The sequence below is a fragment of the Rhinopithecus bieti genome, unplaced genomic scaffold (genome assembly GCF_001698545.2).
Source record: "Rhinopithecus bieti isolate Rb0 unplaced genomic scaffold, ASM169854v2 scaffold_13349, whole genome shotgun sequence".
Taxonomy (NCBI): domain Eukaryota; kingdom Metazoa; phylum Chordata; class Mammalia; order Primates; family Cercopithecidae; genus Rhinopithecus; species Rhinopithecus bieti.
In genome coordinates this window covers 1,490,559-1,506,214 of record NW_016807772.1, presented here as the reverse complement: position 1 = coordinate 1,506,214, position 15,656 = coordinate 1,490,559, and the positions used below count along the sequence as shown (strand labels likewise).

Below are 15,656 nucleotides of genomic sequence, written 5' to 3'. Positions count from 1 at the left end.
GAACCAACACAAAACCAAGGCTGACAGGAGCTAAAGACTGGCTTCGCCAGCCAAGAGCTGCTGCTGGGAATGTGCTCAAAGCTTTGTTGTGGCGGGGCGCTCTGGCTCACACCCTTATTAATGCCAGCACTTTGGGAGGTCAAGGTGGGAGGATCACTTGAGGTCAGGAGTTTGAGACCAGCCTGGCTAACATGGTGAAACCCCCGTCTCTACTAAAAACACAAACATTAGCCGGGCATGGTGGCGGGCGCCTGTAATCCCAGCTACGTGGGAGGCTGAGGCAGGAGAACTGCTTGAACCCGGGAGGAGGAGGTTGCAGTGACCTGACACTGCGCCACTGCACTCCAGCCTGGGCAATGGAGCGAGACTGTGTCTCAAAAAAAAAAAAAGATTTGTTGTTTGTCCCATGCCAAGGGAGCACTACTGTATGTTGAGGGGTTTCAGTGACTTACTGGAACTGAACTTTGATCCACTCACCACAATGCAGGAACAAGAACTCCCTCTACCAAGTGGGAATTGTAGTCTCTGAATCCTAATGACATTTTCAAAAGCAAGGCTTCATCTTGATTTACAATTACAAGAGGAAAAAAATAAAATAAAGATCAGCCTTAAGGGGAGGTGCAGGGTAATGAAATCTTACTAATGTAATTCTCTCCTTTAGAATGTATTTAGTAAATGCTTTCATTTCATAGACATCTTAAAGAAGATTCTTATAGTGTTCTGACTCTCTCTCTCTCTCTCTCTCTCTCTCTCTCTCTCAGGATGGCATCTACTCCTCAAAAACTAAGAAAGATGATTTCTTTCTCTACATTTCCAGCTCTGAATTCTTTCCTAAACTTCGCTAACATTTCCAATCACCTATTTAAAGAATCACCAGGCTGGGCGCAGTGGCTCATGCCTGTAATCCCAGCATTTTGGGAGGCCGAGGCAGCCAGATCACCTGAGGTCAGGAGTTGAAGACCAGCCTGGCTAACATGGTGAAACCCCGTCTCCACTAAAAATACAAAATTAGCTGGACATGGTGGTGCACGCCCATAATCCCGGCTACTCCAGAGGCTGAGGCAGGAGAATCACTTGAATCCAGGAGGTGAAGGTTGCAGTGAGCTGAGATCGTGCCACTGCACTCCAGCCTAGGGGACAGAGTGAGATTCTATCTCCAAAAAAAGAAAAAAAGAAAAAGAATCACCAGACTTCTAGTCCTTGACCTTAAAATATCCACATCAAGCTCATTCTCTTTTCCTTAAAATAGGCCTTTCTTCCTACTTCCTTGTTTCCCAAATGCCTTCGAGGTAACTGGGCTCAAAACCTGGAAAGGGGCTTCTGCTCTTCTTTCTCCTTACTCCCTCTTTCCTTCAGCTCTTTGAGTGCATATTCTCTCACCATGAGCCCAAAACCTCAAGCACTGGTCCGGGCCTGCACTTGCTTCAGCCAGACCCCAGCAAGACCTCTCCTCTGCCGCCTCTGGCATCTCCCTACATCCATCCTGCTATTCAGCACAGCCTGATCTTCTGGAAACACATGTCTGATGGAGTCAGCCTCCTGCTCACAAACCTTCTAGGGTTCCTCTGCAATCTCTACCAGAACAAATACAGTCCTGCTAACCCTCAGGGTCTCCCACTGATGGCGCTCCACTCAACTCTTCCTGCCTTATTTCACCAGGCTTTTCTGTAAGTTCCGTTTGTACCAAACATGTTTCAAACACACCTCCTAAATCTCTGTACATTTGGGTTTCCACCTCCATGCCTTTGCTTATGCAGTTTCTTCCACCTGCAATATTCTTTGTCACCCCCTGGATGGGACCTTTGAATCACTCACTCAACTTACTCACTTCTGGGATGAAATGCAGCCACAGGAGGCTGGAATGGCTGGTATCTGGTCACAGAGCCAGGCTAGACACAACTAGACCTCCCCAGTAAGGACTGGTTTTTTAGGTCACACCGGGTCCCTATGATTTGCTTTTAATTGGGATAAAATCGTCCTGTGTGAAATTTCCTTATTAGGCTAAAACCTCTAAGCCCACTAAATTTAAAAAAAGAGAGGGAGAGAAGAGCCGCCACTGCCCACATTTCCAGGGACGTGCAGGGATTCTCTGAAACTCACAAGCCTTACCAGGTCTGCACGGTCATGTTGAGCAGTCGGTGCTAAGTGACTGTAAAGGGCTGTGGTGCCCACCCTGGGGTCTTCATGCAGGGCTTGAGGGTAGAGTCACCCTCTGCCCCATAGTGACAGGCCAGCTGGGCTCCACTGCCTCCATCTGTTCAGTCAGGATTAGCACAAAAACTTGTTAGGTTTAAAGAGCCCCCAGATCGGCGGAGAGGTACTCCAGGACACTGTGGACCTTGCTTAACACCCACACCCAAGCCAAATCTCTGGCACCCAGAATAAAAACGATGTTTTTGAGAAGGACGATAAGTTAACAGTGTACAATCAGTTCTACTTATCCCTGATCAAAATTAACAGTGAGGTTGTAAAGTGGGATTTACTATATTTGGGAAATTATTACCTCTGTATACCAAGGGGCTACTCAGGTTTACAGTTCTCCACCTGCTTTCCAGCAGGCCGACCCTGTGACTGCCTTCACCACCTTCCCCCAACCCAACCCCGCCCCAGGTCAGCAGCTGGGTCTCTCTCGTCCTGGCAGTTGTGTCTCAAGTGCTGACACAGAGTAGAGGCACAAGAAATAGATTGTGATCAACACCGAGCTTGAAGCGGCCAGATTTCCTGACCAAGAATGTCTGGAAACACCACACTACTCCCCCAGGTAGTGTAGTTATTGCAAAACAAATACAGAGTTGTGTGGTCTGGTGGTCTTGTACATCAAGCTCTTTCCTTGGGGAAAAATATCCAGAGACCACAATCTCAGCTGATTTACACACTAGAGAACTGACAAAAATCAAACGTTGGTATGATGTTCTTTCAGTTACACCAAAACTGGATGGCACAGGCTTGAAGGGTTGCTTTTACTGAAACACAAGTGCAATATAAATCCCTATGTATTACATTCACATAGTTCTGGAAATGGAAGGAGAATCCCTTCCCTTCACCTGGAAATTCAGGAATACAGCTTTTTTTGGAACCATAAGAAGGCTTTAGCCCTAGATGTACTAGCAATATCTCATGCTTATAATACAATTAATTGATTAATAAACAGTACACAAGGGGCCACAAACTCCTTACTCATAAGCGGGCTTTTGGTTTGTGTTTCTGAAGTCAAATTTTACAAGTTCTAACACAGGGGTATCCAATCTTTCGGCTTCCCTGGGCCACATTGGAAGAACTGTCTTGGCCCACATGTAAAATACATTAACACTAATGATAGTTGATTAGCTTTAAAAAAAAACTCATAATGTTTTAATGAAAGTTTATGAATCTTTTTTGGGCCACATTCAAAACCATCCTGGCCTGTATGCAGCCCACAGGCCGTGGATTGGACACTTGCTCTAACATTTTAAACTTGGAAACTTACATTAAAAGCCTAACACAATAGAGACTGTCACAATAGACCAGCGTAAATGTCTCTAAGCAAATAATGTCTCAAAAATATGACAGTTTATTTCCACCTAATGACTGGTTTCCTTTGGGCCCACCCTTTAAAAGAACTTCCGCAAAATACCATTTGGCTAATTCTCTGCCTTGGGCAGTCCTACAATTATAAATTCTGCTAAACAAATAAACTTCCTTCCTATTTTTAAAGTATTCCAAAATTGGAAACTCTATGTCTCTGGTTGGCAAACTATTTTCTGGAGTCTAACAGCCTTAGCTGTGAAGAAATTCTTCGCTGCACTTCGAGAGATGAAAAAGACCAGGAACTGTCAAGGAGTCCCTCCCTATGCCTATTTCAGGGAAGGGGAACTAAAGGCACAGAGTCGTGACCTTGGGCAAGGTCACACAGGCTGCTGGTGGCAGAAGCCCATGTCATCCTCTCTCCCCCATTTTCCCCTTAACTGATCTAAGTGACTTGTGGCCTGAAGAAAGCAGTTTGCTCTTGTTCGGTACTAGGGACCAGGGTTTATGTTTCATTCATGCAGAATGTGCTAGAACAACAGAAAGAGTCTAAATATTAGTGCCAGCGAAAAGAATCAATCTCTGTAAAACATTTAAAGAGATTTATTCTGAGCCAGATGTGAGGACCACGACCCATGACATAATCCCAGGAGGTCCTGAGAACATGTGCTCAAGGTGATCGGGGCTATAGCTTGGTTTAAACATTTTAGGGAGACATAAGACATCAATCAATATATGTAAGGTATACATTGGTTTGGTCTGGAAAGGTAGGACAACTTGAAGGTGGAGGGGAAGTTCCAAGTCATAGGTGGATTCAAAGAGTTTCTGAGTGGCAATTAGTTGAAAGCGTTATTACTTAAAGATGTGGAATCAATAGAAATAAGTGTGTACGTTAAGACAAGGTCATAACCTGGGTAAACACCAAGGTTTTTATCATGTAGGTGAGGCCTCCAGGTAGCAAGCTCATCAGACCTAACAAAAAATGTGCCAGACTCTTAGTTAATTCTCTCCTGGTACAGGGAAAAGATCTGGAAAGTGAAGGGAATTCTTTAGAGAATGTAGATTTTCCCCACAAGAGACAGCTTTCCAGGGCCATTTCAAAATATGCCAAAGAAATATATTTTGTGGTAAAATATTTCAGTTTCTTTCAGGGCCTGCTATCTGTCATGTGATGTTAGACTAGAGTTAGGCTGGAATTTGAGATCTGTTTTGGCAGTCTTAAGATCTCTGTTTTAATGTTTACACTGGTCAGTTGTGCCTGAATTCCAGAGAGAGGAAGGTATAATGAAGCATGTCCCCTTTCCCATCACGACCTGAACGAGTTTTCAGGTGACCTGAATGAGTTTTCAGGTTTCTTTGGAATGCCCTTGACTGAGGAGGGGTGGTCCCTCGGTCAGTTGGGGTGCTTCAAATTTTGTTTTTAGTTTCCATTTGAATGAGTGCCAGGTGGTGCAAAGAGCTCTGTTTGGATCTTAGCTGTGGCTTTGGGAAAGACATCTCACCTGTAGTACGCTTCGTCTTTCTTCATCCTTAAAAAGAGGGAATACAGCTAAGCAACTACAAAAGTCTTTCTCCACCCCTAAATTCAATGATGATGATGGTTCACGGGTACTAAGTGGGTTATGTGGATAAATTGTCAACAGCTTGGATGATAGATATTTCTTATCCCCCTTTTAATGGATGAACATATTCATGTCTAGAGAAAAAAAATAACTTACTTAAGGTCATACCTCCACTGGTAACAGGGTGGAGAGATCGGACCTAGACCAATGATTCCATGGGCCCTTTCCTCCTTATCAGAGGTAGACAATCTAAGATAGTTGGCTTGACTTGCAGTCACAGAGACACAGATTCTGAATTGAATACAACTGTAGCAATCATTTAACACAATGTTCTCATTTTATAGATCAAGGACTGAGGCCCAGGCAAGCATAACTTGCCCTAGGCCAAAAAATGTATTGGAAACATGTAGCTACACCCTGCTGTTCCTAGACAAGCTCATCCTAAAGAGTGCTTGACAGTTTACATGCACTTACATCAGCTCATCTGATGCCAAACAAGGCTACCTGATGGGCAGCTGGCATTGATCATCTTTCCCATGTCACCTAGCCAAGGCTAAACAGCAAACACAGAGCACACCAGGACCTGCACCCCACGCCTGCTATTGCCTGCCTAGTGTGCTATCTATAGGCTGATAAAACATCCACAGTATGATGCTCTAGAGAGTCTATGCAGAATCAACTCCTAAAGAGAACTTTCCAGGTAAGCTGAATCACTATGAAACATGGTACTGCGGTACTTTGAAAAGAATATCAGAGAACAAGTGAAAACACTCTAAAATCCACAACTCAAGTCAACGATGAAATGCAATCTCATGTGGCCACTCAAAACTGACCTCTTTCAGTCTATCATTCAATTGTCTGAACCTCCTCCCAATCTTCACCTTCAATCTTCTATGTGATTTTTCTCTTATTTCCTGTTTCCTTCTCTCCCTAACTGAGAACATCACAAAATTCAGGGATTTAAAAAAAAATGTTACACTTCTTGTATAGTTTCAATATGGTGTATCTATTTTTAAAAGCAGATTAGTTGAATGTTTTATGTCTCTCACCTAAGAAAGGGGAAAATAGTTCAGTTTCTCAGTGGAACAAGATATTTTTCTAAGCTCTGCTGCCCTTGTTTCGCATCCTGAACATGTGTTGTAATCCCTCTGTTACAGAGATAATGCAGGTACAACAGATAAAATATGAATTTAGAGCCAAACAAGTCGAGTTTTAATCTTAATAGCTAGGATAAGGTACCGAGACTTTCTGAACTTCAGTTTCTTCATATTTCTTTTCTGCAAAAAAAAAAAAAAAAAAAAAAGTGGAAGGAGGAAATAATACCACTACTGCCACAATTATTTTAAGAATTAAATTAATTATGAGACTTGACTACTCCTAACACAATGGTTGGCACAAATAAAGTTCTCAAAAATATAATCATCTCCTCCCTTATGTTATTCATGCTAATATAACTGTCCCTTCTATTAAATGCCCTTTGCAGGTGATGTTTTTCTGAGCAAAGTCAATCTCTCATATTAGAGGGAAGAGATCCATTACACACACCTATCCCATCTTCTAGAGGATGCCTTCCCAGAAACAGAAGCACTCAGTGAATAGGTGGGTCAGGATAGCCCAGTGCTAGGGAGCTAAACAGCCACATTAGACATTGGCAACTTCCACTCTCTTCAAATACTCAGGCTGTGCTTCTTCTTGCACAGTTAACACAACTGGTTGGTCCTCCCAGGCTGCTGAGACACCCTTCACATATCAAAATATCCCCACCCACCCCAACCAGACTACTCAGCCTTCCTCTCTTTGCTCATTTCCCTGCAGGCATCTTGACCTGAAATTTGCAAGAATACACTCATCAAGTGGTTAAATCAAGTATTATGGGTCAGGCACAGTGGCTCAGGCCTGTAATTACAGCACTTTGGGAGGCCCAGGCAGGCATATCACTTGAGGTCAGGAGTTCAAGACCAACCTGGCCAACATGACGAAACCCCATCTCTACTAAAAATACAAAAATTAGCCAGTCATGGTGGCTTGTGCCTGTAGTCCCAGCTACTCAAGAGGCTGAGGCAGGAGAATCACTTGACCCCGGGAGGCAGAGGTTGCAATGAGCCGAGATTGCACCACTGCACTCCAGCCTGGGCAACAGAGCAAGACTCCATCTCAAAAATATAAATAAATAGTGTTCTGAAATACAATATATTGTTTGATAGATGTGCATAGTTTCGATTTTAGTAAAACATTTTGAAGATGAAAGTGCAAACAAATCAGCAGAGCAATATTAACAACATACATCAAAAACAGGTGTCCAAGAACTTTTTAAGTTCTGCCACAAACTAGCTGTGTGATTTCGTTCAAATCAAGTTACTTCATCGCTCTGAGTATCAGTTCCCCATGTAGAAAAGAATGAATGGAATTACATTCAAGATGACATTCTGGTTACACCATAACTGCATTACTAAATGCTACTAGAATGACCACCACCCTAAGCCACAATTACCCACAGGTATTTGTGGGCCCTAGGCAGTGCTGGTATGAAAAAAGGTCTGAGTAATTTATTTAAAGTGATGTGCCTTCCCCAAGGTTAAAAATCAGTGGTCTCAAAAACAAGGCAAACAGTTGAAAAGCAACCCCGACTCCATTCTGAAACATGCTAGAAAACTACCGGTAGTATTTCCTAACTATTCCTTTTCATAATCTACCACATCAATGACCTACAATTACCCTTGACTTCACTCAGACCTCATCTTCTAGTCTCCTCCAAAATCCCAGCAGAGTGATTATTTGTGCACATATCACATTAAAATTAAATTATCTCCATAGGTCTCCCTCTCCCCACTAAACTGCAAGCTACCCAAAATACAAAAAAATTAGCCAGGCATGGTGGCGTGTGCCTGTAGTCTCAGCTACTCGGGAGGCTGAGGCAAGAGAATTGCTGGAACCTGGCAGGCTGAGGTTGCAGTGAGCCGAGATCACGCCACTGCACTCTAGCCTGGGCAACAGAGCGAGACTCCGTCTCAAGAAAATATATATATCATAAATATAACCAAATAAAGGTTTTCTTATAGGTTGTACAGATGTTCTTGAATATTACCGTGCATTATAAAATAAAATTCAAAAGCACTAATATTTCCTTTTTTTTTTTTTTTGAGACAGGGTCTCGCTCTGTCACCCAGGCTAAAGTGCAGTGGCACAATCTTGGCTCACTATAACCTCTGCCTCCCAGACTCTAGCAATTCTCGTGCCTTAGCCTCCCAAGTAGCTGGGATTACAGCTGCACACCACCACACCCAGCTAATTTTTGTATTTTTCTAGAGACAGGGTTTTGCCATGTTGGCCAGACTGGTCTCAAACTCCTGGCCTCAAGTGATCACCTGCCTCAGCCTCCCAAAGTGCTGGGATCACAGGCGTGAGCCAACACGCCTAGCCTAACATTGGTTCTACTCCTTAGAAGTTAATCAAAAGAAAGGGAGTAGGACAACATCAGCTGTCATTAGACAAACATAAATTAAAACATCCATGAGGTACCACGACATACCTATTAGAACAACCAAATTCCAGAATACAACATCAAATGCCTATAAGGAGCAAAGGAAATTTTCATTCATTGTTGATGGCAAAACAAAATGGTACAGGCACTTTGAAAAGCAGTTGAGTGCTTCTCACAAAAACAAACGTATTCTTACATTACAATCTAGCAATCATACTTCTCGATATCTACTCAAAGGAACTGAAAACTCATATCCACACAGAAAACTACACAGAGATGTTCACAGTAGCTTTACTCGTAATTGCTAAAACTTGGAAGCAACCAAGATGTCCTTCTGTGGGTGAATGGATCAACTGTGGTACATCCAGGCAATGAATATTATTCAGCACTAAAAAATGAACTATCAAGCCATTTAAAAAAAAAAAAGCACACAGGAAACTTAAATGCATATACTCAGTGAAAGAAGTCAATCTGAAAAGGCTACACATACACTGTGTATGATTCCAACTACATGACATTCTCTATAGGCAGAACTATATATACATTCTCTATAGATAGTATGAAGATTAGTGGGTTGCCAAAGGCTCCTGGGAAGGGAGGGATGAATCGATCACAGAGGACTGGTAGGGCAATGAAACTACTCTGTTATGATATTATAATGCTGGATACATGTCATTATACATTTATCCAAACCTGTAGAATGTACATCACCAATAGTGAACCCTAATGTAAACGATGGACTCTGTGTGATAATCATATGTCAATATAGATTCATCAGTTGTAACAAATGCACCATTCTGGTGATGATAATAACTGGGAATACTGTGCATGAGTGGGGACAGCGGCTATATGGGAAATCTCTGTAACTTCCACTCAATTTTGCTATAAACCTACAACTGCTCTAAAAAAGCGTATAAAAAAAAAAAGGGAAGAAGCAGCAGTTGGGCACAGTGTGGTCACTGCACACCAAGCACCATACAGAAGAAAATACGCAACTATAAGAGTTTGGGGAGGACCGGGCACAGTGGCTCACGTCTATAATCCCAGCACTTTGGGAGGCCGAGGCAGGTGGATCACAAGGTCAGGAGATCGAGACCATCCTGGCCAACATGGTGAAACCCCGTTTCTACTAAAATACAAAATTAGCTCGGTGTGGTGGCGCCTGCCTGTAATCCCAGCTACTCGGGAGGCTGAGGCAGGAGAATCACTTGAGCCTGGGAGGCGGAGGGAGGCAGAGGGAGCCAAGATCGTGCCACTGCACTCCAGCCTGGCCACAGAGTGAGACTCCGTCTGGAAAAAAAAAAAAAAAAAAAAAAGAGTTTGGGGAAAGATCAGCTTTGGTACCTATTTGGTACCTAACAGGTCTTCATTGCTCCAGAATAAAATACCAAAGGGGTCTGTATGCCATGCTCATCCTGGTCCCCATTCACCTCTGCTACTCCCACCAGCAGTCTCGTTCCAGCCCCACCAACCTCCTGTGACTGCAGCTCCACCAAGGGGGCTCAAAGCCTTAGCATATGCTACTCCAACTGCCCAGCACACCCTGCCCTTCCCGTTATTCTCTGCCCTGCTTAGTACATTCGTCCAATGAATGAATGATTAATCAGAGGTGCTTTAGGAAAGGAATAAAGGATGAGGAGAGTTTTGATAGAAACAGAAGAACAGGGGACAAACATACATAGGCTAAGATCAGTTTAAAGAATTTTCTAAGGAAACAAATTATACTTTAATCAGCTTTTTTTCTCACTGGGCATTGCTCTGGACTGTGTTCTATTTGTGGATTAGGTGGGATTTCTATCCCTGCTTTCCTCCATTCTCTGTCAGTACAACCAACCTACGCCCAAGTTCCTGGCACACTCTAAGCAACTAGAGTTCCCAAAGCACAAAGCACAGCTGCCACCACTACCAGATAAAAAGAGCTCCACAGGAACTCTGCTGAAATCCTGGTCAGGGTTATACCAGCTTTGCTTAGCCGAGGCAGCAAATTTTTCAAATTCAAGAAATGGTTTGACTATGACAAGAAGGAGTTTACCCTCCCCCCTTATTAAACTCAAGCATCCACTAATAAAATGTAATATGAGTCTACAGAAGAAAAAAAATTTTTTAAACAATACATCACATTAACCTAGGACACACATCAAGGATAAACCAACACTGGACTGACTTCAAGCAACACAAGAAAATTGTTGCCTAAATATTTGCTCTAGTCTAGATTCACACCTTACATAGGAAGGCTGCTGTGCTGTGTGCTGGTAAACAGAAGGACAACTCCTGCGGCCTACAGGCACCCAAGGTGGGCTGGTCCAGTCTGCAGGAAACCTCAAAGGTAAATAAATAAGACCAGAGTCAGGACAGAACTTTGCATGAAAGCTTTGTTTAGAAGGAAGAGATGATGGAAGGGCAAGTTGTACTTATACTCAACATATAAACAGCAATTAGTTACTCGGTTATTTGCACCAAACACAGACAAACAAGATAGCAAAGCCACTGGGTCACATCATTTCAAAATATAAAGGACAATGACTATCCACTGGTATTCCTTTTTTATTACTGAGGTCCAAGCTACCAATATCACCTCCTGACTGAACCAAAACCACCTCCTAAGTGGTCCTTCCGCTTCCCTCCGAAATACACATCAGCTGACATCACTCCTCCCTTCCACACCTTTAATGGCTTCTGACTACACTTAAAAGCAAATCCAAACCCCATTCTAAGCCTACGGAGTCATAAACAGCCTGGCCCACCTTACCCTTCCTACCTAGAGGCCAGTGCTATGCAACCCGCTGGAAGTATTCCAGCCACACCTCCCTTCTCCCTGTGGCCTGCTTGGAGCATTTTTACTGCCCTCTCACCAGTCATATGGAATGCCACCCCTGCACCACCCCACCCCGGAGCCACTCTTACTTCTCTTCCTAGCACTGACCACCATCCCAAATAATCTTGTTCATCTATTTGCTTACTGCTTTGCTATATCTCCCATCTAGAATACCATAAAAACAGGAACCTGGTCTGCCTGTCTGTTGCTAAATCCCCAGCTCCTCAAATAGTACCTAATATAGATAGGCTATCTGTAAATATCTGCATTGAACACATTTGTTAAATGACTTGTTGAATGAATGGTGGCTATAAACCAATGTTTTAAATAATGCCCAAATATGGAAAACCTGATTTTACATAAAATATTAATTAGCAATCAGTTACTTGCTTTACAAAAGGATTCTGTGGGCTGGACACAAGGGCTCACGCCTGTAATCCCAACATTTTGGGAGGCCAAGGTGGGCAGATCACTTGAGGTCAGGAGTTCAAGACCAGCCTGACCAACATGGTGAATCCCCGTCTCTACTAAAAACACAAAAATTAGCTAGGCATGGTGGCATATGCCTGTAGTCCCAGCTACTAGGCAGGCTGAGGTGGGAGGAGCACTTGAACCCAGGAAGCAGAGGTTGCAGTGAGCCGAGATCGTGCCACTGCACACCAGCCTGGGTAACAGAGAGAGACTCAGTGTCAAAAAAAAAAAAAAAGATTCCTTTTTTAATGCATCTTTAAATATTTAATTTATAAATCTTCAGGGTGCACACTTTTTAAAGGATAATCTATTGTGGAGAGTGAACTCCTCCAGGACATAAACACTGCTTATATACAAAAAGTACTAATAAACACTTGTTGAATGAGCACTGGAAAATATACAGTTAAATGCCTTATTAATGCATTACATACACAGTTAAATACTTTATTCATAAACTAAATACTTAATACACACCATAAACTATAAGAAACTGAACTTGGATTTGAAACACAGCAAACTTGGCTATATTTAGTTCTCATTTTCCATTTTTTCTCATAAACTGACGTATGTATATTTAAAATCTACTAACTTGAAGTAACAGCAATAATCTCAGCTACAAACTTTATAAGCAGGTGCAAATCCAAATAAATTCTGAAAGTTACTTGGCAGTTCTGCTGTAGTTAGTTTTGACTAACAGATACATGGAGGCATAGAAACAGTAGATATACTCAAAACTGCCAGGTTGTTGGGGACATCTGTGAGTTTACTATGAAAATCACAAAGCTTGAAAAGTTCAGTTTTATGTATAAACTGTGTAAAAAGTCAAGTGTCCCCAGTGAAAGACTAATCAAGAAATCACACTGCTATAAAGCCCAGCCACATTCTTGACACAATGCACACCTGCCCTAAAGTTCCAGATCACGTCCAATTTTTTTTTAAAGTCATCTCATGTTTTTCTTTCTTCTTTAAGAAATAATCTCTTTAAAATAAAACTCTTCCGTTTTGGCTTTATTCCTACGTCATGAAATTGCCCACTCTACACATTCAATACACACACAATAATAATGCATTGCGCAAGAAAAACACATCCATGCTCAGGTATCCATGTGAATCAACTGACGCCCAGCCCTTCTCCTTCGCTACCAGGTGTTCAGCTGCAGTTGCAAAGGTCAAAATGAAAAAGGAAAAAGAAAGTCAGCTGCATAACTGGATGTGCAGGTGTTTGTGTGAGGCCTGTGCTCATGTGCAGCTGTGTGTTTCTGAAGGGGCATTCTGAAGTCAAATATAACAACTTCAGGATTATTCACATTGTGTGTATTATCTACACCTTTTGTCTTTGTCTTTAGGATATTACCTAGTTTGTAATGTAAAGTATGTTAATGACTTGCCTCTTCACCGTAAACCACATCAGTTCCATAGAATATCATTCTTAGTCTATAACTCCAAGAAATGAACTTCCAAAGAGTAATTTCATGTTCTAAAATCTTTCACAAGATAACATGTTATCTATAAAAATCATTCAATTTCAGGATATAATTTGTAATGGCTGCACCACCTAGAGGAAATGAAATATTAAAAAATCACATTTTAAAAATGTATGCTAAGAGGTATACAGGAATTTGCTCCAAAACATTTAATAGTTTTTCGCTGTTGTCCTGTAATTGAAATAGTAATTTTTAGGCCGGGTGCGGTGGCTCACACCTGTAATCCCAGCACTTTGGGAGGCCGAGGCCGGTGCATTACTTGAGCCCAAGAGTTCAAGACCTGCCTGGCCAATATGGCAAAACCCCATCTCTACTGAAAATACAAAAATTAGCTGGGCGTGGTGGCGCACACCTGTAATTCCAGCTACTGGGGAGGCTGAGACACAAGAATGGCTTGAACCTGGGAGGTGGAGGGTGCAGTGAGCTGAGATCGCACCACTGCACTCCAGCCTAGGTGACAGAGTGAGACTCTGTCTCAAAAATAGTAATTTTGAAATAACAAGATTCAGAATCCAAATTAAGCTACCAGCCTACATTTCCTCTATATAAATTTTTCTAATGATTTGACACTCGGAGAAGGCTAACAATCGTCCTAAAAGTCTGTGATGGTTTTGAAATAAGGCTTTGTCGGGGCGTTTTCACTGTCTCCTCTGTACCAAAGTAAACAAAAATCCATCTCACTCCCACAATGAATAGCATCTTACTAAATATGTTCTGGAAAAGTAAAACTTAAACAGTACTAGCAGTAAGTTTTTAAAAATTTACATTTACTTCTTACTGGTTTTGCAATAAAATGAGTTGCGATTTGTTTTTTTTTTCTCCCTTTGGCCTTACAGTACAAAAGCATAATGATATAAAAGTAGACTCAAATCCTCAATCTAGGATGAGGAAGTAAAATATAATCAGACAACACACTGAATTACTTTTCAAACTTCAAAAAAGTTTTTAAATTTACTGATACTTATAAAAGCTAATTAGCTATCAGTTCAAACCAGAATGTGTAGGTATTACCAATTTTCTTCGGTACGAAACCACTTTTAATGACTCAAAACGTTTTGAAAGTCATCTCATTTTCCCACCAGCTATGTTTCAGGAAGTGATTCTAATGGAATGTTATTTACCTAGTAAGAAAATCTATCTAAAAACTTTTGCCCATCTAAAAACTGGTGTTATCTAGTTTCTGTGTCTCCAATTTTGTCACTTAAATCACAGGCAAAGCCATACCTGCTCACAAACAGGTACTCATAAAAATGTAATTAAATAATACCATAAAAGCATTGCATAACTGGAGATATAACCACCACCTAATTAAATTATTAATTGGTAAAGTCTCCCAGAATGGCTAACGAGTTTGTGAGCTTATTACTCAACCAGCCATACACAGGAAGCACGCCCTGCGAAGGACCCGGCCAAGGGACTGAGTTCATGGGGTGACAGCAAGATGCCCTAACGACCAGCGAGCCTTTCAAGGCAGGGAGGGTCGCATCCTTTAAAACACATTCAGACACCTGGCACTGCAGGAGTGGATAAAAAGAATGCTATTGATGCTACTACTGTGTTCTCGAGCTGGTGGTAACTCTGGAAATCTACACTAATGCCTTCCTGTTAGCAACAGTGCAACTGGCCTGAATTTGCACCACCCAGTTATCTCGAAAGCGCTGATGTTCTGAAAATAAAACTTTGTGGGAATGGAAAGTTTAAAACTTCTATTTAAAACTCAGACCTCAGAACATGCCCTTTGAAACCAGAGGGTTAAAAACGAAAGACAGACACCCCTTGCGGGCACCAGCTTCAGCCTTTGGGCATCCTCGGCGCCCAGTCCAGGCGGCCCAGCGCAAGCCGACATCTACGAGGGAGACACACGAGGGCGACACCCGCGAAGGAGACACGCGGGGTCGACATCCGCGAGGTCCCCTGCCGGGGAGCACCAAGCGGCACCTACGCGGCGCGGGGAGCAACAGGGGCCGGAGGAGGCGCCCGCTGGGTTCGGGCTTCCGCAGGGGTCTCCAAGTCCAACCTCAGTCTCCCCAACTGTGAAATGGGCGCCGTTACCTCGCTAGTCCTCCCCACAGGGATCCGGGAAACTAATGAATGAGAAACGCGCGGCTAACGACCTGGTCGCGCCCGCCGCTCACCCCCCGCCGCGCCTAGCCCACCCAGCTGCCCGGCCCAGCCCGGCCCGAAGGTTACAAATGTTCCAGCCCCGCGCCTGCCGCTCTGCTCCGGTAACTGGCGCCCGCCCGACGCCGCCTACCTTGGCCACCCAGCTGAACAATGGTGACATCGCGGGCCGGGCGGCGGCTCTTCGCCCGCCGGCTCCCGCTCACTCCCGCCGCCAG

At 43.0% G+C, this 15,656-nt stretch overlaps 1 protein-coding gene across 6 annotated transcripts in view; it reads right to left on the bottom strand.

The window, feature by feature from the left end:
* TBC1D1 (TBC1 domain family member 1) overlaps window positions 1-15,656 on the bottom strand; it is a 255,452-nt gene that overhangs the window by 150,538 nt on the left and 89,258 nt on the right. Inside the window, exon 1 of one of the 6 annotated variants that reach the window (XM_017883752.1) lies at window positions 15,572-15,656. The exons of the other annotated variants lie outside the window; for them this stretch is intronic. Coding sequence (XP_017739241.1) covers window positions 15,572-15,601 — 30 coding nt within the window. The 5' untranslated portion in view covers window positions 15,602-15,656. The remainder of the gene's footprint in view (window positions 1-15,571) is intronic. 6 annotated transcript variants of the gene reach the window in all.